At 37.0% G+C, this 25,592-nt stretch overlaps 1 protein-coding gene across 5 annotated transcripts in view; it reads left to right on the forward strand.

Annotated features, from left to right (window-relative positions):
- Positions 1–25,592, forward strand: part of Erbin (erbb2 interacting protein) — a 97,733-nt gene that overhangs the window by 18,122 nt on the left and 54,019 nt on the right. For all 5 annotated transcript variants that reach the window (XM_052160016.1, XM_052160017.1, XM_052160018.1 and 2 more), the window contains exons 2-4: positions 5,685–5,732; positions 9,606–9,802; positions 11,714–11,831. In XM_052160016.1, coding sequence (XP_052015976.1) covers positions 9,614–9,802; positions 11,714–11,831 — 307 coding nt within the window. In that variant the 5' untranslated portion in view covers positions 5,685–5,732; positions 9,606–9,613. The remainder of the gene's footprint in view (positions 1–5,684; positions 5,733–9,605; positions 9,803–11,713; positions 11,832–25,592) is intronic.

The following is a 25,592-nucleotide window of genomic DNA, read 5'->3' on the forward strand; positions in this document are numbered from 1 at the left end:
CCTGAGCTATACTCTTAATCTCTGTTTAAAACATTTTCATCAAAGTCTACAATTTTCTTCAAAAACAATTCATACTGAACTTAAGAAGATAAATGATAATTGGTAAAATTGTTACTACTTGAATAATAAGAGATTTCTTATTTGCTACATAACTATTTAACCTACCTTTTTAAAAAAAGTTCCACCCAAAATGCAAATCATTCATAAATAAAATCAAATATACCTGCTTCAAAATTTTGTTACTAAACACAGTTTTACATAAACATTATTTACCTTTAAAGTAGCATATTATTTTTGTTTGCATGTGCACACATGGGGTGCTGGGGGTATAGAGGAGAAAGAAAATACATAAGATCGAAATTTAGAAGACTGTAAAACTATAATTTATTGGGGTGGATCAATATTCAAATTACTGTGATTCAATAAAGGACAGCATAAAACAGTTATTTTCTGTTTGTGAACATACATGTGGTATATGTATGTGTCCAGGAGTATAGCCTTTCATGAACATAGAAGGCAGAAGGTTGGTTTAGATAGCTTTTTCTGTTGTTCTCCAGCTTATTTTTAAAAAATCACTATTACTCTATGCCTCTTCCTTTGAAGCAGGGTCTTTCCCTAAACCTAGAGCTCATGTTTTCTAGGCTAAAATGGAAGCCAAAAAGCCACAGTAATTCTCATGTTTTTTTGTTTTGCACCCCAGAGTTGGAGTGACAGGCATCAATACCCTACTTGATAAGTAAGTTAGAATCTAAGCTCTGGGTCTCATAACTGCACAGCAAGTACTCTTACTGTTGTAACTCCTTTACTGAATTTTTTTTTTTGCATGTTTGTGTGGAATGTTTGCTTGTTCACACATTCATGTGTATGTGGGTGCACATAGGTACATGTGATGTAGAGGTCCAAGGTTGATCATTTCCCACCTTATTCATTGAGCTCTATAATAAACTTGTCCAGATAGCCAGCTTTCTCCAGGGATCCCCTGTCTGTACTTTCTGGGGACTGAACTGGAAAGTAGGCTACTATACTCACTTGGTGTTTACCTAGGTTCTGGTACAAAACTTATGAGTCCTTTAGTGTGGATGGAAGGGAAGAGACAGTGATATACAAAGTAACTGAAAATATTTATAGTAGATTTTTTTTCATGTGTTTGATTTTTTTTTTATAAATTTTGAATTCAGAATTTTTGGTATAAAACTGTCAATATGACTGACCCTTTATGAAGGGTCTTTATGACTTTATGAAATAGTAACTAGAAAAATGAGATTATATGAAGGATATAATTGTTCTTGTGGACTAAACTGTTAGTTTCTGAAAGGAATTAGAATAAATAATTAGAAAGTTATTAGGAATTCATTTTTCATTAATGAGAGCTTTTTGATCTGAGCTGCTCATTCCACGGATCCTGTTTTCTAGTCCTACTGTATTTTGAAGAGAGAAGATGCTTGATTAGCTGTGTGGTGTGCAGCAGTGTTACTGTTACAGTGGGTCTGGGGAGCACCCCTTCAGGTGGGAGGACCGGGCTGAGAGCAGGGCTGCTCTATTGGGCAGGCTGCTTGTCATACATATCTTCTTGCCAAGCCATACTCTGCCTTAGTATTTGCATAGAGGCATGCTATGAGTTTGTGGTGACATTCTTTTAGAGAAGTCACTGTGAAGTAGGAAGATCTTCTAAAGAGGCCTGGTATGTTTTTTTGAATATAGCGTAATGTCTCCAGGGTTTATCCCTGCTATAGCATGTACCAGTACATTATATTTTATTTTTTTTTTTAAACAATAGCTAAATGATACTTCATTGTGTGGATGTGAAATCTGTTTTATCTTAGGTTATTGGTGAGTCTTTGGGCTGCTTGAACAATTTGCTCCCTGTATAATGCTGTTACACTACAGTTTTTGGGTTTTTTTGTTTTGTTTTGTTTTGTTTTGTTTTGTTTTTTTGAGAATATTTGTTTAGTGTTATTTAGTAACTGTGTATTTGGTTTTTTGAGACAGGGTTTCTCTGTAGCCCTGGCTGTCCTGGAACTTAATATGTAGACTATGCTGGCCTCAAACTTGAAGAAATCCACTTGCCTCTTTGCCACCCCACCCCTTTTTCTTTTTCTTTTTTTTTTTTTTACCTGGGAATAAAGGTGTGCAGCCATGCCCAGGAGTAACTGTTTCATGCTTTGAATCTGCTAATCTGTTTTCTAAATTGGCTGTACTATTTTTATATTTATATCAGTAATGTATAAGAATTCTTATTTCTCCACATCCTCTGAAACATTATTCTGTCTTCTACTACTGGCATAATGTTGAGTTACTGGGGGTTTTGATTTGTATTTTTCCTAATGACTAAAGATGCTAGCATTTTTATGTGCTCTGGTTTTTGTTTGTTTGTTTGTTTGTTTACTTTGGAGAAAAACCTGTTGGAATTCTCTTTGTTTTTGTGTCTCTTTATCCCTGTCTGTCTGTCTGTCTGTCTGTCTGTCTTTGAGACAGGAGTTCTAACTACTGGTCAGTATTCTTACATCGCCAAGGGTTAATTTACATTTGTAATCTACTACAAGGCTGTGCTGCCGTGCTCAGTTTATGGTGTTGAGTAGGCCCAGGGCCTCACGCTAAACAGATACTTCATCAGTAGAGATGGGTCTCTGCCCAAGTTGTGATTCCAGTTGGCTGAATTTTAGGAGTTCTTTATAATATAGCTACAAATTCACTATCATATAGATGATTTAAAGGTATATCTCTAGTTCTGTGGGGTGTCTTTTCAACTTTCTTGTAATAATACTATTCTTTTAAATTATCAAACGTGTCTCTAGTGTTTGTTTTATTCTTGGAGGTGATATTTGATGGTTAAATTAGTTTCTTAAATGAGAAGATATTTCTGTTTGTAACCAAGAATAAATATTAGTTTTTGTTTATGTTAGAGAGAAAGTTCATTTTCCTTCGTCTGATTTTGAGATCTCTATACTTTCTTCATTCATCTTGGCACTCCTTAGTTAGACTTTACTGTTGTCCTATGATGTAGGATTTAAAACGAAAAACAAGCATTGACAAATACAGTGTCTTCCGTGGTGCTTTGGGTGACTTTTAACATCTGAACCCAAATGATACTTTTGGTTGTTTTCTTGAGAGCTGGGATATATGTACTAGGCCAGGTTGTAATTTAGGATTTTCTGATTTTTTTTTTTAAATACAAAGTCTCCTTGAATAATCCTGATTGGCCTTGAACTTGTCATCCTCAAAGATCTTTTGAAGCATTGAGTCTGCATGTTAAAACAGTAATTTACGCTAACTTTGATAGATATCAGTATCAAAGTTATATTGATACTTGATATTGAATTTATAATAATGAATTAGAACATGAGATTTAATGTTAAAACATTTTTATAAAAAGCTATGCATATTTTCAAACTACTATTTGAATCTAGCAGTTTATAATTTTTTTCTCTGTACTGATAAATGCACATTCTCATTTCCTCCGATGTGCTTTGTGTTTGTTGAGTTTTCTGAGAAATTGTCTACCTTTTGAACTTGCAAGGAATCATAAGTTGGCTCAACTCAAATTTTTCCTGCTTTGTCCTATCTGGGATTGGGAATCCGTAAGGTACATGCTCCCACTTCCTGCACACACACCCACAAAAGTATTTGTGTGCTTGTGTGTGTTGGGAGTGCTGGAGTAGGCATTGTACTCCTTGGTTACACTCCTGGCCCTTCTCTCCGTCCTTCTCTGTTTTTGTGAGCTTGTTGTGTGTTCTAGTGTGGGTGGATGGGAAAGGAAGGGTTATTTATGAGACCAGAGGAAGATGTTGTCTTTTTTGCTCTTTGTATCATTCTCTGCCTTACTTGCTCACTTGAGACAGGTCTTCAACTGAGCTTGGACAGAGGTAGTGGTCAGCAAGCCTCGGTGGCCCTCCTTTCTCCACCTCCCGCAGCACTTAAGGTGTGCATGGCCACCTGGCTTTTAACGTGGATGCTGGTATCACAGTTCATGTCCTCATGCTCTTGCAGCAAGGGCTTGACCTCCTGAACCCTCTTCAGACTCCCCACTTCTAGTCTAATGTTTATATTCTCCTATCTTAACCAGAGCCATTCATTGCTTTTATTCTGTCCTCGCTCTTTTCTTTCCTCCTCTTTCATTTCCCCTTTCCCTTCCTTTTTTCTTTCCAACAGCACTGGCGATTGAATGTAGAGCTTCACATATTCCAGGCAAGTGCTCCGAGCTGTGTCCTTGGATCTATCTTTAAAGACATTTTTTTTAAACTTTAGACAGTGCTGTTAACTTGCATCCTGACCTGAAGTGGTTTGTAACCCAGGCAGCTGGGTTCTTCCTGTCTCTATCTCCTGAACATCTAAGCCTGTTCCCAATCCTTTCTCTCCTAATTGTTTTATTCCCTTTATTAAATGGTACTATTTGGTAGAGAGTTAGAGACAAGTCTGAGTTTAGTGAATGACTCCCTTCAGTGTAGTTGGCATGGCTTGTGGACTGCATTCCACTCTGTTAGCTCACCTTTGGTTTTTAATAGTGATTGGGACTATGAGAACTGAGCTCACCTGAGACTGGACGGACTTACAGTCTCAAGCAGAGATTCGGTGACTTTTTTCTTTTTCTTTTTCTTTTCTTTTCTTTTTTTTCCCCTCAGTGACTTCTTAGCTATGGGAGGCTTTCTAGATAGAAAGCATGGAGGTGGCAGTGAGGAAGACTTAATGCCCATAGAAGCTGTTCCGCTCCTGTCTCCCACTGAGAAGAGCAGTGGATAAAAGCTCCTCCTTCATCCTATAGGAAGAGCTTTAGAGTTGCCTTTGTGTTCTTCTCAGCAGGTTCGAGGAGCACACTCCTGTTACTTACATCATATGGAAGACTTAGATAATATATCATTCCTATTATTGGGATTTGCTCTATCCCTGTATTACTCTTCTGGCTCTTCCAGCTGATTTCTCAAAACACCTATCTTTAAACATGTCCTGCCTTCAGCCAATTTGGGGGACAAGTTGGAACCCAAACTAAGAATGCATTCACTTATCATACTTAATATTGTATCTGTTTAGTTTGGAAATTTTTCAATTAAATTTCTTTTGACTGTTACCTAAAAGCATACAATTAATTGTACATGGTAATGGAATAATATAGTTTTTTTGATATGGATACACTGTATAATCTTTAAGTCAGGTTAAACATATCTGTCTCCAAGCATTTGTAATTTCATTATGTATGGTAAAAACTTTAAAAATTCTTTGTTCTGGCTAAATTGAGCAATCACTGGAGTGGGTTTAGGTGTGTAAAGAGAATTAAGGTCTGTGTTAGGTGTTGAGAGGGTGCTGGACAGAGAGCATGTCGACGATCGAAGGAAGGGGAGCAGCATGCCCGCGTAATGACAGATCTGGGATGTGTGCTTAGCCAAGGGAAATGGCAGGGGGACTACAGAGATGGCTCAGTGGCAAAGAGTTGTTAGTGCTGTTCTAGAGGATGTGAGTTCATTTCCCAGCACCCACACTGGGTGCCTCACAATTGGTCGTAATCCAGCTTCTGGGATCTGACATCCTCTGGACATGCATGCACACACACATAAATTTTAAAAATAATAATAAATAAATTAAAAAAACACAACAGGAAGAATAAATGAAGACAGTAAACACTTGTGTTGTAAATTAGGAATTAGGAGAGATGTTATGAAGATATATTTTTATTGTTTGTTTTCTTTTCATAGAATGTTGGCTCAATTAAGAAACATCAGGGAGATAAATTCAACTCAGCGGTAAGTAGATTTAATATCTTTTTTGTTTGTATGATTTTTTTTTGTTTTGTTTTATTTCACTTATCCAGCATTTTGCTTGTCTAAAACTCACTATGTAGACCAGGCTGGCCTCAAAGAGGTCAGCCTAATCCTACCTGCCAAGTGCTGGGATAAAAGGCATGTACCACCATGCTTGACTAGATTTAATTTTTGTTAGAAAGTTGTCAGTTTATTATGTTCCTTTTCTGGGTTGACCACTTTTCTTCCATTATGATTAGAAGACTCTTAACTCTAGTGTCACTTCTGGCTTGTATAGTAGCTTTTCCTAAAATTCTAATTAGCAGTCCATCAATTTGACTGTTTTGTGTTATTATGTTTGGGAAGACCTTGCTTTAGGTGATTTTATTCTTTAACTTTCTCTTTGTAGTACGTGTGTTCCCTCCTCTCAAGGATTAAGGTTTAGTTCTTCTTTTAAATCAGTAAGCGGCTTTCATTCCATGCTATTTTACCTTCAGACCTTTGTAGCATTCATGTCTATTCTTCTATTGGCTCTGTGCCCACTCAGTTTAATTTGAGGACCAAGAATCTGGAATGATGGCTCAGGCTTGTAGTCCTAACTTCCCAGGCTGGGCAAGGAGGCTCACTTGCCTCCAGGAAGCCAGCCTAGGGCAGCATGAGACCTTGTCTCAGATAGGAAGTAAAGAGAAACTTGAATTTAATCTGACATTTGAATAACTTTTTGTAGCCTTCATCTACAGAAGCTTTCTTTTGAGTGTGCATGCTATGTGACTTCCTAGAACAAAGCACATATTTAATAATCCTTTTTCTCCATTAATTGTCCTGTTAGAAATTTTTATCTATTTATTCTGTGAAGACAAATTATTAGAAACTTTCAATTTAACAATTATTTATAGGTTACCCTGTACCTCAAGTTTCCTACATCATATCCAAAATACAGTATCTTTTAGATTACATACATTAGGTAATAACATCCCATGCCATTCATTCATTATATTTCTAAATCTGGAATGGTTTCTGGAAAATGCATTTTTAAAAAAGCCATATCATACAGGTTCTTATACACTGTCAAATTATTTGTTCAGACATGTTTGTTAATGTATGGTATGGTATGTGAGAATTATAATTTTAATCACTGAAGTAATTCTATGCAATTGAACTTTTTCTTTTCTTTTCTTTTCTTTTCTTTTCTTTTCTTTTTTCTTTTCTTTTCTTTTTTCTTTTCTTTTCTTTTCTTTTTTCTTTTCTTTTCTTTCCTTTTCTTTCCTTTCCTTTTCCCTTTCCCTTTCCCTTTTCCTTTCCCTTCCCCTTCCCCTTCCCCTTCCCCTTCCCCTTCCCCCTTCCCCCCTTCTCCCCTTCCCCTCTTCCCCCCTTCCCCCCTTCCCCTTCCCCTTCCTCTTCCCCCCTTCCCTCCTTCCCCTTCCCCCTTCCCCTTTCCCCTTCCCCTTCCCCTTTCCCCCTTCCCCCCTTCTCCCCTTCCCCTTTCCTTTTTTTTTGGTTTTTCGAGACAGGGTTTCTCTGTGTAGTAGCCCTGGCTGTCCTGGAACTCACTCTGTACGCCTTGAACTCAGAAATCCACCTGCCTCTGCCCCTCTCAAGTGCTGGGATTAAAGGTGTGGGCCACCACCACTTGGCTTGAAATTGAACTTTCTGTAATGATGGAAATATTATGTAACTATTTGATCCACTTTGTATCCCTAGTAGGGAATAAGGAAATGGCATTTTAAATTTTGATTTAACCTTAATATTAAATGTAATATTATACATGTCTATGTACTGGTTACCATACTACACAGCAGGTAGCAAATTTTTAAATGGCCTAACTATCATTTTAAATGAGGGATTTTATATTTATTTTGAGGATTTTAAAATTTATCTCATACAACGGTAAGCTTAACTCATTTTTATCAGTTGCATTCCTTATTGAATGAACTCTTTATTCCTATTTTTATAAACATTAAGTTTTTATAAGCACAATGCTTCCCTCTAAAATACTTATCTAGAAATAAATATACAAAAAAGAATGGAATTCTTACTGTGTGTGTGATGATGGGATTCTAAGCCAGGGTGAGCGGTACATGGTCAATAAGCAGGCCTGTTATCAGTACACTTTGCCTTCAACCTCAGATGAAAACAACTGATGCTTTACCTACTAGGATTTTTTTTTTTTAATCTTTAAGTAGTGTATAAATAGACCTATTGATACTAGGTTTTGAGGTTCTAGTTCAAATGTATATTACATGCTTTTTCAAAAACCTATTCTATGAGTCTGTGTAGTTCTAAAAAGCAACTCTAACTACCATGTTAAAGATCTTTATTTCTGATTGTTGTCTGTAGTTAAGAAACTCTGGTTCTCTATGAAAACAGTAGGGCATTCTCTAGAAAATTTTAATGAAGATAAAGAAAATATTTATAAGCATTATCCAAAGAATTTCAGCATAATATCGATGATTGAACTGTTTCAGGGTAGAAACAGTTGTCCTGGGGAGCATTTACCTGTCTAGGATCACACACCGAAGTATCATAAAGTGGGAAGTAGAGCCTTTAGTGTAGTACCTTGCCTAGCCACAGTGTATCCTGAGGCAAGGCAAAACCAGTATTGATTGTGTACACTTTATTTAAACATGGGCATTTTGTTCATAAATGATTACTTTTTTTCAGAAATTAGAGTATTTAAAGTATTTACTTACTTAGTTTTTGTTACTTTCTTATAATTTGTGCCTGAGGTCTTACAGATTTTAACTCTTGCTTAATGCTGTTTAAAAGTACTGTTTCTGTACCTAAGGCAAGAACTGTATTCATAACCAATTGGTATTCATTCTCATTTTCTTAAGTAATTTCTCTGCTAGTTTAATCTTAGCCTAGTTAGAATTTATACACAAGTTCTTAATAAAGTTGGTCTTGTGAATTTTTATTAATTCAAAGCTGGCTTTTTCTCCTTAATCTTAAACAATTTAGACCATGCAAGGTCTTTCAAAAACTATAAGCTAGTATTTGATTAAAACAAAATTATACTTAGAGTAGGTGGGACATTTTTTTTTAAGATTTATTTATTTATTTATTATATGTGAGTACACTGTAACTGTCTTCAGACATTCCAGAAGAGGCATTAGGTCAGATCTCATTATGGATGGTTGTGAGCCACCATGTGGTTGCTGGGATTTGAACTCAGGACCTTTGGAAGAGCAGTCGGTGCTCTTAACCGCTGAGCCATCTCTCCAGCCCTTTTTTTTTTTTTTTTAAAGATTTATTTATTGTTATATCTAAGTACACTGTAGCTGTCACCAGAAGAGGGCGTCAGCTTTCTTTACAGATGGTTGTGAGCCACCATGTGGTTGCTGGGATTTGAACTCAGAACCTTTGGAAGAACAGTCAGTGCTCTTACCCGCTGAACCATCTCTCCAGCCCGGGACTTTTTAATGTAGAAGAATCTTAGGAAAGTTAAATGGTGGTTGGTCTCTGATAGATGGTTAAGAAGACCTGAAAATGTCTGCACACTCACTTTCTTTTCAGAAATGGCACTAGTCTGGTTCTTGATTAAGAGACAGAACTCTTAGAGCTGGAAATTAGAGGGAAATCCTTAACTGTTCTTAACAGCTAAGCAGACTTCACAAAGCATGGTTTTATAAAAACATGAGAGCACTTTGCTTTGTTTTGTGTTCTTGGATTATTTTGTAAAGTACTGGAGAGCCTGAATTTGATTTGAAGTTCAGTAAATATATAAATGTAGGTATTAATAGGTTCCATTGGGTGTATGTGGTGGTGGGGAAGTATTGTCTGTGGCATGTTGAATTGTGCTATATGGATAGTCATTTGTTGGAAAGGTTGTTTGTTATATTGTATGTATTCTGATTTGTTTTTATATATATGCTGCAGCATTTAAAATGACTACAAAACGAAGTTTGTTTGTGCGGTTGGTACCATGTCGCTGCCTACGAGGGGAAGAGGAGACAGTCACTACTCTAGATTATTCTCATTGTAGCTTGGAACAAGTTCCCAAAGAGATTTTCACCTTTGAAAAAACTTTAGAGGAGCTTTATTTAGATGCTAATCAGATTGAAGAGCTTCCAAAGGTATGTTAATACTGTCAAAATTATATTAGAGAATGTCTATGCATAGAAGTTTACATTCTTACATTGTTATATATATGTGTTTCCATTTATTGGTTTAGTTTTACTGTAAGCACAACTTAAAATGATGTAGATTTTAAAACTTTTTTCAAGTTGTTTAAGTACTTGTGTGGATAATTTTATTTTTACTTATAACAATTTAAATTTTAAATAGAATTTTAAAATAGAAATTAAATAATCAGTATATTTGACTTCTGGAGCCATTAGATTTAACTAGACTAAGAAAAGTGAACTTTTACTATCATATCATAATTTCTATAAGCCCTTTTATATATTGTTAAAATTGTTATTTCCATTGCCACATCTTGGTTTTATGGTTCTATAACTTCTTAGAGGTGGGATTCTGCTTTTTTCCCTTTTGTATGGAATTGATTTGGAGTGAGTGCATCTCTGAAGTCTAGTAACAACTAGTAGGGGAAAGATTGCTGCTGTGACGTTCTTTCTCAGATAGCTATTATTATTGTTGTTATTTTAGTAAGCTCTTCTTTTTCTCTTATTATCTATATTTGTTTTCCTGCGTATGAAAAAAGTTGCAGAGCTTTAAATTGTTTATTAGAGTCTAACTCTCTGAATGGCAGGGTCTTACCTTGTAGATTAGACTGTCCTCAAGTCTCAGAGCTCTGCCCTTGCTTTCAAAGGCTGGTGGTTGAAGGTGTGCACCACCATGCCCTTTGAAACTGTAAATGGAGACTTGAAATTGATGGCTTAAAAAACAGGTTAGAGTTTGGCATGATGGTACCTAATCCAGAAAGATTTCTAGTTCAAAGCCAGTCTGACCTACACAGTGAGTTCTGCCATGGCCTGGATCATAAATATAATGAAACCTTGGTTTCAAAACCAACTGATCTCGGTCACCAACAAACAATTTAATAGGTATTATCAAAATTCTGAAAAATAATTAAACTGTAATTTGGACTATGAGATTTAGAAAACAAAATCACAGGATACTTAGAACTTATGATGAAAAAGAAATAGTATAAGTACTCAGTATATAGGATAGATAAACTAAAAAATTGTTTATCTGAAATTCACATTTAATTGGGTCTTTTATTTAATGCAGCAACCCTAACTGTAATGTAACAGATAATATAACTTGTTGCATATAGATCTTATTTCATGAAATAGTTGTTTTCAATATTATGTTTGTGAACATTCTGAATGACAGTATTTAAAAGCATTTGAAACCCATTGCTACCCTAGGTAATGAAATTAAAAAAAAAAACTTATTGAGACAGGATCTCACTTTGTGATCTAAACAAACTTCAAACTTCATTGCAATCCTCCTGCCTCAGTTTCCCAGATCTAGGAATTATAGGCTTGGGCCACTATGCCCAGTTTATTCTTGATAATGTTGTGGAGAAGTCTAGAACAGCTTTGGAAAAATATTAAAGGTCTCCAGTTAACATGATTGGGAATCATACCTATCCTGTGATTGTAGTGTACTTGTAATGCACTGTGTACTCCAACAAATATGTTATCTTTTATAACTAGCTCTGAGAGAATATGAAAAATATCTGTTAGTCATAGTCATAGTTAGACAGTCTGGAGGCCTGTACAAGAGAGATGTTGACTGTAGTAGTGCAAGTAACCTAACATGTACCTATCTCAGACCTAACAGTTATACATTTTTCAAGGGATGCTCTTCAGTATGGCTTTCATTTTGGAATAAGCTTGTTTGAAAGACAAGCTTCAGAGCTTACAATATGTAACAGCCACTTACCCTTTGACAGCTTCAATTGAGAACATAGTCATATATATTTAATTTGGACAATATTTATTAGATTAAAAATTAGTCCATTAAATACCCAGGGAAATGTGAAAGATAATCAGAATCCCTTTTCTCTTTTTTCCTAGCAACTTTTTAATTGTCAGTCTCTACATAAACTAAGTTTGCCAGACAATGATTTAACAACATTGCCAGCCTCCATTGCAAATCTTATTAACCTCAGGGAACTGGATGTCAGCAAAAATGGTAAGTCCTTGAAATTCTTGTCCTTGGGGACTTATTTCTTTGGTAGGATTTCAGTTTTCCAAATGTTTAAAAAGTCAGATTGCAATATATTAGTGTCATATAGAATCTATTCTACATAAATATAAAAATATTTCCCATTTCAGAAGTTTTATAATATAATAAAATTGAGCATCATATCCTCAGTTTAGAATGTATTTATAAATATAAAGTTTATGATACCTCAAAACAGCTGGAAAATAGGTAGATTTTAAATATATTATTACAGTCCACATTGAGTATTGGCCCTCTCAGATTTATTTCTCCCAACTGAAAGTTTATATCCGGATCAACATCTTAATTGTCACTGCTTCCCTCACCCTGCCTAGCTTCTAACGATTATTTTACATTCTGCTTGTGTGAGTTTGCCTTTTAATAGTCAGTGTTGGGGATCATGGGATGTTTAGTCTCTTGTTTCTGATTTATTTTACTTAACATGATGTCCTTTAGGTTTTTCAATCCTCTTATAAACGACTAGGTCTCCATTTTTAAAATGAAGAGTATTTCACTATACATATATACTGTTTCCTTTATTGACTCATTTATTTATGGAAGCTTAGGTTAACCCCACATCTTAGCTATTGTAAACAGTACTGCAGTGAGTGCAGTAGTGCAGACGTTTCTTCTCTTTCCCTCAGAAATCCATGGCTTGCAAACATTTCTCCCCCTCAGATTCATTCTATCCATTGCTTGCTTGGTTGTGCACAGCTTTCTAGTTTTATATAACTCATTTATTTTTGTATTTGTTGTCTATCTTTTTGGTATATATTTTTAGAAAATCATTGTCTGGGCTTCCTCTCCTTAATAAGTAGGTTTCCAGTTATCTGGTCTCATGCTTTGAATCCTTTGGTCTCTACAGGATCATCTGTTTTCTCCAGTCCTATCCTCCTCTCCTTGTGATATGTTCCTGGTACCTTTGTTGTAATCATATATATTGTGTGTGTGTGTGTGTGTGTGTGTGTGTGTGTGTGTGTGTGTGTGTGTTCTGGCCTTCTGTTTCATTCCATCGGCACTTGTCTCTTTGACCAGCACCAGATTCTTTGATTACTAGAACTTTCAAGTAGATTTTGAAGTTAAATGATATAAGGTCCATAGCTTTGTTCTTTTTAGTTAAGATTGCTGTTTCTTCAAAGTCTTCTGTTAGGATTATTTTCTTCTATTTTTGTGAAAAATGTCATTTGAATTTTGTTAGTATATTAGCTCAACAGGACACTAGATGGTTAGGACATTTTAACAGTTCTGCTCCTTCTAATCTAGAAATACAGGGTGTCGTTCTTTCTATTTATTTATATATTCTAGTTTGTTTCTCAGAGCTTTGTTGTTTTCCATGTATTTAGTTTTTTTGTTAGTTAAATAGGATTTAATAGGATTGCTTCAAAAGAAAAAAATCGATAGATTGTTTTTAGCATAAAGACATGTAACTGAGTTCTATATGTTCAGTTTTAATATGGACACTTTCCATTTTTTTTTTGTTGCCTGATTTTTCTAGTTAGGACTTAGTACAGCTATTATAAGTAGCTTAATGGCTATATATTTACTTACAACTTCCTCTGAATCACAGGTAGTTTATATCACCAGAAATATATCTCAGGTAGTTTTGTTGTAATGAGTATTATAGCATGTGGTCTTTTTAAAAAATAATTTATTTTTTTGAAATTATAATTATATAGTTTTCTCTCTCCAGCCCTACCCATATAATCCTCCTCTCTCAAATTTATGGCCTCTTTTTCTTAATTGTTCTTATATAAATATAAATACATGACTTTGGGGCCAACCATTTAGTATTGGTTAATCAATTTGGGTGCTCTTCCTTGGGAATACAATTTCTCCCACTCTCCGTATTTCTTAATTATTTTTAGTGTGTGTGCATGCGTGTGTGTGTGTGTGTGTGTGTGTGTGTGTGTGTGTGTGTGTGTGTGTTTAGGGGGTTCAGGTCTTGTCTGGGTAGCCACATTGAGACTTTATGGGTGTAGCTAGTTTTACATGTCTAGGAGTCAGAATCTCTGTTAGGTGACTCTGAGTCCTCTGGCTCTTACAGCCCTTCTGTCCCCTCTTCTGCAGTGATCCCTGAACTGTCTGTGCAGGAGTTGTGTTGTATATGTTGATACTGGGGACCACACGATCACCTTTTCTTTACATTTTTATCAGTTGTGTTTTTTTTAAATAATGGTCTCTTGCAAAGAGAAGCTTCTTTTGATGGGGAATGAGGACTGTACTACCTATAGGCATAGAGACAAATATTTAGAGTGTAGTTAGAGTTCATGCTAGTTTATTCAAGTGGCAGATGTAGATTCTCCTTCACGATCCATGACTTAACTAGCCCTGAGTAGTTGGCTGACTTTCCTTTATCTTGTTGAGCAGGTTCAATCAGAGAGTCCTTATCTCAGAGGTGTAAGTGCCACTAATGCACCCTTAAAGTTATCTGCCATGGTGGTTGATCTAATCAAGCAGTAGTAAATGTGGAGTGTATGGGAATGCTACTTGGATTATAACACAGTAAGTGTGTTAAGTAGGAGGAAGCTCTGTGCTGAGTTTTTCACTACAGTCACAAGATACCTGAGAAAATACTGTCATAAGGATCAAAGCCTTAGACTGATGCAGTTGTACTGTTTGGGATACATGGTTCTTGTCTCATTACTTTCGGATGGTGGTGGCACAGTGCAGCAGGAACACACATCCATTGGCAGCCAGCCAGCAAACAGAGAAAGGGAGACTGTTATAATACTTCTTTCAACTGTGCCCCAACTACCTGGCTTTTTTTCACCAGACCCTACCTATGTAAAGGTTCAACTAACAACCATAGAAGCTGTCAATAAAACTTTTAAAATATAGGCCTGTGTAAATAATGTAAGGCCCAAATTATAACAAGCTTTCTTTAAACTTATTACAGAAAGTAACAGTATATAACACAGTAGATATATAAACCAGTAACATTAATCTGGCATTATAGGCTGTTTGTAATTGTCAGGCAGAGCTTTCTCTGGCAGCACAAGTTAGTTTATATCAGTATCTCCACATATTCACGAGTAACATATATCAGACACTGTTGCCTACTTCAGCATTGAGAGCAGGGATTTCTCAACTCCTTGATAATTGATTACTATTGCTTGTGTGGTTGATAGTTGACAGAAATATCTTGTGATGCATGACTCTACTATGCTGAATAGACATAGTGACAGTAGGATTTTTGTCTTATTTTTTATTGTAGGAGGAAAGCTTTGAACTTTTCACTGTTGTATATGCTGTTGTGAATTTATATTGGGTCTTTATTATGTTGAAAAATAGAACTTCTTTCCATAATTTGTGTGGCTTCTTTTGAAGTTACAAAAAGATGCTAATTATTATTGCATTTGAAAGATTTTTTTTTTGTTCTACATTCTACTGAGGCATAGATTCCTGAATAATGAATTAACAGATAAGGATTTTTTTTGCTTAGAAGTCTGTACCTATCACAGGAGGCAGTATTTTAAATTTTTAAAACTTCAGAGAGATGGGGGGGGGGCAGAAAAAGGAGCTCTTAAAAAATTTTAAAGCAGCATATATTTTACAATTATAAAAAAGAATAAATCACATGAGGATAACTTTTTAATGTCCTACCCCAAAATACAACATTCAATAAGCTCTAAATAAATTGTTTTAAAGTATTTCTTTTCAACACTCAGAAAAAAATCTTTAGAAACAAATTCCACCAAATGAGTGCAGCTGTGCCCGTGACAGTACACAGTAGTTCTGTTCCATTGCCCAGCCCCAAGGTCGTGCTGTCTGACATGAGCGTGTGGCTACAGACAACCTTTGCACTGGCTCTCATAAACTTTAGGACTTACTGTGCTTTATTTTACGATGAATCAGAATTGTCATTTATCTTGTATTCATATTTAACAGTTAACTTTGGCAAGTCAGTAATTAAGTATTTTCCTACACACAAAAAAAGAAAAGAAGAAAAACAGCTTTAAAATAAAAACATATTTTTACTTTATATAAATATTCACTTATTTACTAAATGCAAGCTATGTAAATCATTCTATATGTAGTCCATATGAACAGTCCATATAAAGCATTTAGGTTTTATCATAGCAAAAGTGATTATTATTATATTGTTTTCAATAATAAATCTATTTTAAGACTTTGGTTTATTCAATCACCTTAGGTATCGGTGAAGTTTCTAGTGGTTAAATGTTCTGCAGTATAGCCAGTAAATTTAAGCTGTATCTTAGTTACTGTTGTGGTACTTTGAGGAGACACCAGACCAAGGCACCTTATAAATGAAAGTATTTAATTGGAGGTGTGAGCGTGGCGGGCAACTTGGAGGTATGTAAGCAGTCAGGACTCTGGAATAGTGGCTGAGAGCATTGCATCCTGGTTCTCAGACAGCAGGCAGATAGGTTAACACTGGGCCTTCAGTGAGCTTTTAAAACCTCAAAGCCCACCCCAGTGACATAGCTACTCCAAGAAGACCTTACCTTTGAATCCTTCCACCAACTAGGGACCAGACATTCAAACGGATGATCTGGGAGCCATTCCCATTCAAACCATCATAAGCTGTAAAGAAAGTATTTTGTCTGTGTTGAGGAATAGATCAGTCAGTAAAGTTTTTGCTGCATGAGCACACAGACCTGAGTTCCATCCCCAGTACCTTTGTAAAAAAGCCTGGTACTGGGTGTAAGTCCCAACACAGGGGACTTACAGACAGGTGGATTACTGGGACTGTCTAAACAAAGCAAAACAAAGGCAACACACACCCATGTCCACACCTACAGTGGACTTATAACCACACCCACACTCACTGTGGACACATAACCATACCCACATTCATAGTGGACACACACCTAACCCGCACTCATAGTAGACACTCCCCTCACACCTACATGCAGAGTGAAGTGCTGTTTACTTTTTTCCTATAGTCATTTAACTTTATGGCCCAAACTTTAATGCTCTATCTTTTTTTTTAATGTGTTTTTTTTAATTACTTCCTTTTTTTAAAAAATTATTAGTATTCTTTAATACCTTTTTGCAGTCCAATTGTTATTTCCCTCCTGGTCCACCTTCCAATAGTTCCTTATCCCATTTCTCCTCCCCTTCTCATTCTCCCTTCCCCTTGGTCTCCAAGAGGTCCCCACCCTTCCAATTCCACCAGACCTCTCCACTCCCTGGGACCTCAAGTCTCTTACAGTTTAGGTGCGTCTTTTCTCACTGAGGCAGCCCTCTGCTGTGTATAAGTCAGGGGCCTCATATCAGCTGGTGTATGCTGCTTGGTTAGTGGCTCAGTATTTGAGAGAGCGCCTGGATCCAGGTTAGTTGAGACTGCTTGTCTTCCTATGGGGTCGCCCTTCTCCTCAGCTTCTTCTAGCTTCCCTAAGTCAACCACAGGCTTCCCCTGCTTCTGTCCATCCATTGGGTGTAAGTGTCTGCATCTAACTCTTTCTCGGCTGCTTTTTGGGCCTCTTGGAGGACCACCATAGCATCAGTAAAAGTGTCAGGCCTTGGAGCTTCACCATGAGCTGGATCCCAATTTAGGCCAGTCACTGGACCTCCTTTCCCTGTCTCTTCTCCATTTTTTGTCCCTGCAATTTTTAGATAGGGACAATTCTGGGTCAGAGTTTTTGACTGTGGGTTGGCAACCTCATCCATCTACTTGATACCGTTTTCCTACTGGAGGTGGGCTCTACAAGTTACAGGTTTCCTCTCCCCACTGTTGGGCATTTCATCTAAGAACTTCCATCATGTGGCAAGTCCTTTACCTTCCTCTTGAAGCTGGGTGACAGGGGTCTGGCTCTGTTCCAAGCCCCCTTCTTTTCCTCTTTAACTGACACCTGAAGGAAGTTCCTGTTTATTGTTGGTGAATAAAGTTGAGGAAGAGAGGAGACTGTGAAAATGTTAGAGCTGGCACCTTGCTTAATAAATTCTAGTCATTCTCATTCTTTATGCTCATCATTTTAAGTGATGTAATTAAAAATTTTATATATGGGAACCAAGGTGATTTTTTGATAAGCCTTTAATGTTTAACCCTAAATGTGCTGCTTAGGACAAGTTCATTTTATTAAAGTGACAATAACATGTATTTTGGAGTAAACCAGTGTGGGTTGTTGTGAAAAATGTGACTTTTGTTAGTTGGAGGTTTTTTTTGTTTGTTTGTTTTTGTTTTTGTTTTTTTTAAGACAGGGTTTCTCTGTGTAGCCCTGGCTGTCCTGGAACACACTCTGTAGACCAGGCTGGCCTCTAACTCAGAAATCTGCCTGCCTCTGCCTGCCAAGTGCTAGGATTAAAGGTATGTGCCACCACCGCCTGTAGTTGGATTTTTGATTACAAGATATTTTGTGTAAATGAAAGGTTAGTTAGTTATGTATCCTAGTTTGCTTTCTATTACTTTGATAATCACTATGACCAAAAGGAAGTTCGCAGTTCTAACCCATCATCAAAGGAAGCCAGCTGGAACCTGGAGATGGCTGCTTATTGACTTGCTCAACCTTCTTTTTATATTCCCCAGGACTACCTGTGCAAGGGGGCTCTGCCCACAGTGGCTCAGCCCTATCATGGCAATCATTAATTAAGAAAATGCCCACAGACACAGTAGGCCAATCTGGTGGAGACAGGTTTTTAATTGTGGTTACCTCTTTCCAGATGAGACTCAGGTCTGTGTGAAGTTGATAAACACAAACTAGTACATTATGTTAAAGCTGTTAAAATTTCATTTAGGATTTACTTGACTACCATGATAGATTCAGGTATATTTTATAGTCTGAGAAGTTTTTTCCGTTTTAGCACACTAAATCTTGGGATAAGAAGTTCTTTATATGAAAGATACAGTGTTCTTTTAACTTTCATATCAGTTAAGTTTAATATTTGAGGTGTATCGTAATATACCAGGTACCATTTTGAGCTCATTAGCTCTTATTCCCTATTTGGAAGGATTCAGAAAACTTTGCTGGTACTTCATTATTAATAACTTCAGCAGGTTGTATTAATTTATTTAAAAACTAAAAGATTTTAGACATTTATTGTCGAAATTGTTGGTCTTTTACATTTTTTTTTTCTGTGTTTCAGTTGACCAAGTAGTATGGATTATGATTAAAGTACTTGGGAGTGTGGTTGGGGAGATGGCTTGATTAGATAACATGTGTGCTCTGCAGGCATGAGGACTGTCAGTTTGTATACATTTAAACTAGAAAGGGGACTCATGTAATTAAAGAATTTGAGCTTTTAGAAAGTAAAACTCCATACAAGACAATTTAATCAAGTCTCATAGAACATTAAGATTTAGAGGATCTAGGCTTTAGATTTCAGTTTAAGAAAAAGAGTGTTTTCTCAGTGAAGTGCTACCAGGAGCAATGCTGTGACTGGCTGTCTTAAACTTTACTGTAGGACAGACTACAATAAGGATTAAGTTGTCATTGGTTAAGATACAGTAATCATGTCTTCACTGAAGTGTGGGATGCTTGTGATACTTCTTAGTTTGGACTGCAATCGTGCTTTGTCCTTATTTGGAATTGATTGCAGATTTGTTTCTGTCTTGCTATGTCATCGTTAAAGAGTTGCCTACTCTGATAATGATGTCCTGGGAAATAGTTTAGCAAAACATTAATTTCTCTTTCTGAATACCTGGCTAGTTTTACTATGACCAACAATCTGTTGATGGTTGAAACCCTACGAGAATTAGGTTATGACAAAATTCCAATTATTTTGCACTTATAAGAGCAAAATGAGCTGACTCTGTATCATTGGCAGTGGGGCTAGGGAATTCTATACAAGACCTGTACGCATGTGAAGCCTTGGTTCTTCAGTGTATCCCACAATGGAATTTCATTCAGAACAACCTAGTATGAAGAAAAAAGTTAAGAGTTTATTAAGAAGAAATTGGTAGCCCAGTACTTGTGGTGCATACCTTTAATCCCAGCACTTAGAAGGAAGAGACATTCAGATCTCTGAGTTCCAGGCCATTGAAGACTTCACAGAGAAACCTGGAGGGCAGGAGGTTAAACCTAGATTCAAGCACACTGATTAATAGAAAGAGAAGCACTCAAAAAAGATGGAATATACCTAAGTGTGGACATAGGTTTCCCCAGAACCCTTAATTGCATTAGCAGTTGCCGAAGACATAAAATGTCAGTAACTTCTGAAGTTTTATTTCAAAAGGTTGTGGAGGGACCTCCCCCTCCTTATTTTATTGTGCATTGTGTTTATATGTTCATGGTGCATGTATATGTGGAGATCAGTGTCAGATATCTTCAGCCATTTAATCTTCAGTGTTTTAATCTTATTTTATTAAGACAGGGTCTTTTCTGTAGCCTTAGCTTCCCTGGAACTTACTATTATATAGTCCAGTCTAACCTAGAACTCAGAAATCTGCCTGCCTTTGCCTCCTGAGTTCTGGGAATAAAGCTGTGTGTCAACACACTTGGCTCTGTCTTTCATTTTTTGAGACACCTTCTCCAACTGAACTGATGTGACTAGGATGGCTGTCTGGCCAACAAACTCCCAGAGGTCTTCTTGGCTCCTGCTCCCCAGCAAAGGATTGCAGGTGTGCATACAGGGGGTTTGTTTGTTTGTTTGTTTGTTTCGATGTTGATTTGGGGCATCTGAACTCAGGTCTTTGTGCTTATGTGGCAAATGAATCATCTTCCCATTCTCCCCTCCTTTTCGTTATGTGAGATCCACAGACTTGCATGTGAGTGTGAGAAGTGTAAATGATCTTGTTGATTGTATCATGCAACTGGAAAGGCAGGAGTGCTATTAGCTGAGATGGAGAGATTGGTAGGCAGGGCAATTTCAAGGGATAAGTCAGGAATGATTTTCAATTAGTTCACTAAGGAACAAGTTTCCTTGTATCATTTTCATAAATCTTTTTGTTTTGTCTGATTCCCCCACCTTAAGATACCCTTTCATCTCTCTGCCCATCCTTCTCCCCATCTACATTCTACTGTCCACAGTATTTCCCTTCCACATTGATTATCTCTTGTTCTGTTGCCTTGGTCCCTTCCTAGGCAAGGGCCCTGTGAAGTACGGTAGAATCATTTTCTTTTCTACACATGGGGGAGAGGTGCTGTTTGTCTGTCTGTATTTGTACACATATACTTGTGTAGAGGCCATAGGTTGAATGATAGTGTTCTCAGTTGATGTCTACGTATTTCTTTAAGATAAGGCATTTAACTGAGCCTAGACCTGACTGATTTGGCTAAAATAGCTAGTTGGAAAGCCCGTAGCTTCTTCCTTTCTCTACCTCCCCAGAGCTGGGGTTACAGGCATGTAGTTCCACACCCAGCTTTTTTACATGAGTGCTACAGATCATAATTCAGGCCTTCATTCTTACACTGTAAGCACTTTACAGACTGAGTCGTCTTCCAGACCACACTCTACGTTTTAACTGTCGGTAAAGTCCAGGTATTTGTAGTTCATAACATGTCTTCCACTTTGTATTTGGTATATTTTTGCTGAATAATACAATAAAGATGTGTTTGAATTTGAGGTACCTGAACAAAACCTAGTATTTAAAAAGTGCTATGTGAAGTTTAGAATAGGGAAGGAATAATAGAGGTTTGAAAACTAAAAAGAGCTTTTACTTTGTACATTTTTGTAGAATTTAGCATAGTTCTAGTTCTATTCCAGCATTACCAATACTTACATAGAATGCTTTTGTCATCCTAGAGAATTCTGTACCCTTGCCTAGTAGCTCCTAGGCAACCTTTGGAGATGTGGGCAACCTTTTTTTTCCCCATATCAGAGAGAGCATCAAGGTCAGATCAAAGAAATTATTCCAAGGTCTAGTGTTTTTGTTTGTTTGTTTGTTTGTTTTTAGTTATTTTTATTCAATATATTTTTATTTACATTTCAAATGATTTCCCCTTTTCTGGCCCCTCACTCCCCAAAAGTCCCATAAGCTCCCTTCCCTCCCCCTGTCCTCCCACCCACCCCTTCCCACTTCCCTATTCTGGTTTTGCCCTATACTGCTACACTGAGTCTTTCCAGAACAAGGGGCAACTCCTCCGTTCTTCTTGTACCTCATTTGATGTGTGGATTATGTTTTGGGTATTCTAATTTTCTAGGCTAAGATCCACTTATTAGTGAGTGCATACCATGATTGATCTTTTGAGACTGGGTTACCTCACTTAGTATGATGTTCTCCAACTCCCTCCATTTGCCTAAGAATTTCATGAATTCATTGTTTCTAATGGCTGAATAGTACTCCATTGTGTAGATATACCACATTTTTTGCACCAATTCTTCTGTTGAGGGATACCTGGGTTCTTTCCAGCTTCTGGCTATTATAAATTGGGCTGCTATGAACATAGTGGAGCATGTATCCTTATTACATGCTGGGGAATCCTCTGGGTATATGCCCAGGAGTGGTATAGCAGGATCTTCTGGAAGTGACATGCCCAGTTTTCTGAGGAACCGCCAGGCTGATTTCCAGAGTGGTTGTACCAATTTGCAACCCCACCAGCAGTGGAGGAGTGTTCCTCTTTCTCCACATCCTTGCCAACACCTGCTGTCTCCTGAATTTTTAATCTTAGCCATTCTGACTGGTATAAGGTGAAATCTCAGGGTTGTTTTGGTTTGCATTTCCCTAATGAATAATGAAGTTCAGCATTTTTAAGATGTTTCTCTGCCATCCGAAGTTCTTCAGGTGAAAATTCTTTAACTCTGTACCCCATTTTTTAATAGGGTTATTTGGCTTTCTGTGGTCTAACCTCTTAAGTTCTTTGTATATATTGGATATTAGCCCTCTATCTGATGTAGGATTGGTGAAGATCTTTTCCCAATTTGTTGGTTGCCGATTTGTCCTTTTGATGGTGTCCTTTGCCGTACAGAAACTTTATAATTTTATGAGGTCCCATTTGTCAATTCTTGATCTTAGAGCATATGCTATTGGTGATCTGTTCAGAAACTTTCCCCCTGTACCAATGTCCTCAAGGGTCTTCCCCGGTTTCTTTTCTATTAACTTCAGAGTTTCTGGCTTTATGTGATGGTCCTTGATCCATTTGGAGTTGAGTTTAGTACAAGGAGACAAGGATGGATCAGTTCACATTTTACTGCATGCTGACCTCTAGTTGAACCAGCACCATTTGTTGAAAAGGCTATCTTTTTTCCATTGGATGTTTTCAGCCCCTTTGTCGAGGATCAAGTGGCCATAGGTGAATCCACTATATAAACAAACTCAAAGAAAAAAACACATGGTCATTTCATTGGTTGCTGAAAAAGCATTTGACAAAATTCAGCATCCTTTCATGCTTAAAGTCTTGGAAAGAACAGGAATTCAAGGCCCATAACTAAACATAGTAAAAGCAATATAGAGCAAACCAGTAGCCAGCATCAAACTAAATGGAGAGAAACTTGAAGCAATCCCACTAAAATCAGGGACTAGACAGGGCTGCCCCCTTTCTCCTTATCTTTTCAATATTGTACTTGAGGTACTAACTCGGGCAATTTGACAACATAAGGAGGTCAAAGGGATACAAATTGGAAAGGAAGAAGTCAAACTATCATTATTTGCAGATGATATGATAGTTTACCTAAGTGACCCAAAAAACTCCACTAGAGAATTCCTACAGCTGATAAACAACTTCAGCAAAGTGGCAGGTTATAAAATCAACTCAAGCAAATCAGTAGCCTTCCTATACTCAACGGATAAGCAGGCTGAGAAAGAAATTAGGGAAATGACACCCTTCACAATAGCTACAAACAGTATAAAGTATCTTGGGGTGACTCTTACCAAACATGTGAAAGATCTTTATGACAAGAACTTCAAGACTCTGAAGAAGGAAATGGAAGAAGACTTCAAAAAATGGAAAAACCTCCCATGCTCATGGATCGGCAGGATTAATATAGTTAAAATGGCCATTTTGCCAAAAGCAATATACAGATTCAACACAATACCCATCAAAATCCCAACTCAATTCTTCATAGAGTTAGAAAGAGCAATTCTCAAATTCATCTGGAATAACAAAAAACCCAGGATAGCTAAAACTATTCTCAACAACAAAAGAAACTCTGGGGGAACCAGGATCCCTGACCTCAAGCAATACTACAGAGCAATAGTGTTAAAAACTGCATGGTATTGGTACAGTGACAGGCAGGCGGATCAATGGAATAGGATTGAAGATCCAGAAATGAACCCTAAGGTCTAGTGTTCTGAGGCAGTGCATTTCTTGGGGTTGCTTGTAGAAGTGTGGATACCAGGGCAGCTCCATTATCCCGAAGCTGGTGACAACTCGTGAAAGGTTCATCACATGGCTTCCTGCCCAGCTTGTAGAGAAGTTGCCCTGGAGGCTCCTCCTCTCCAGTGATTGTTTACTCTTCTTACACAATCTTGAGGAGAATCTATGAGACTCTTCAAAGTTTGGTGAGCTTTAATTGAAAGTTTCGATTTGGAGGGAATAGCTTCACAATACCAGAAAACCTCATATTTGCTTTCTTTCTGCAGATAACAAAAAATGTTTATTGTGGATTTTTCATATCAATAAAACCATATATTATATGGCCTTTTGTCTGGCTACTTTCTCTTAGCATAATATTTTCAGGACTCATTCATGGTGTACCATATATTGATATTCCACAGTGTGAATATACTATATTCTGTTTATTATGTTTATATATTCAGTTGTTATTGATGAACATCTGGGCTATTATAAATAACATGAACGTTCATGTACAACATTTTATTTGAATGTGTGTTTTACATGCGTTTAGATACATACCTAGTAGCAGAGAGTTGCTGGGTCATTTGTAATTCTACATGTAATGTGTTGAGGAACCATCATATTATTTTCCACAATAGCTATGTGCTCTTACCAGCAATACATATTCTCAATATCCATGCTGGAGTCTGTTACTTTCATGTACTATATTTAGTCAGGTCTCTTACAATAGATGTCTCCACCTAGTTTCTCAGTCTGCTCCTTCTTGATAATTAACTTTTACCATCTGGCCATTTCTTTAACAATACTTTTAATAGGAGTTTGTTTGATGCTTCCCATCATTTAAGTTCAAGTTGTGTGCTTTTGCCCTATGATGAGGCTAACTGGTCACTAACTTCCTGTAACTCTAAAGCAGCGCTTTTCAACCTGTGGGTTGCAATCCCATAGGCGCTGCATATTAGATATTATGCTGCAATTCATTACATTAGCAAGTTTACAGCTGTGAAGTAGTAATGAAATAATTTTATGATTGGGAGGTCACCATGACATGAGGAACTATGTTAAAGGGTCACAGCATTAGGGAGGCTGAGAACCATTGCCCTGCATCATTTTGGTCCTCATCAGATTCAGTTATTCTTTGTTCTTCCAGCAGTAGCTTGTAGAAGGAATCTCTCTGACAATATTACTAGTATACTCTTTAATCTACTAATTTTGGCATCTGTAGGTGAGTTGTTTTCTTTAATGGTGCTGGGAATTAACCCAGGACCTTGCATATGTTACGTACACATTCTGCCACACCCACTTTATTAGTGAGTCTTGACCAAAGTCATTTGCTGGATATAAGTTTGCATCATTCATTTGTCATGTGGAACTCTGTGATTAGTGTTACAGCAAGTTTTATTTTTAGTGTAGAATCTTTTTGTGATGAAATTGATATGATCTTAAATAACACTATAGTGACAACTTTATTGGATAATGATATTGTGTTAATAGTTGAAACTATATAAAGTCATTTGGGGGATGCTTTTCAAAGGTTTCCTAATTAGTGTTCATTCAGAATACAGTGATGTTAGTACTTAAAATTAGTTTGTGGCCT

This window comes from Apodemus sylvaticus, chromosome 16 (assembly GCF_947179515.1).
Source record: "Apodemus sylvaticus chromosome 16, mApoSyl1.1, whole genome shotgun sequence".
NCBI lineage: Eukaryota > Metazoa > Chordata > Mammalia > Rodentia > Muridae > Apodemus > Apodemus sylvaticus.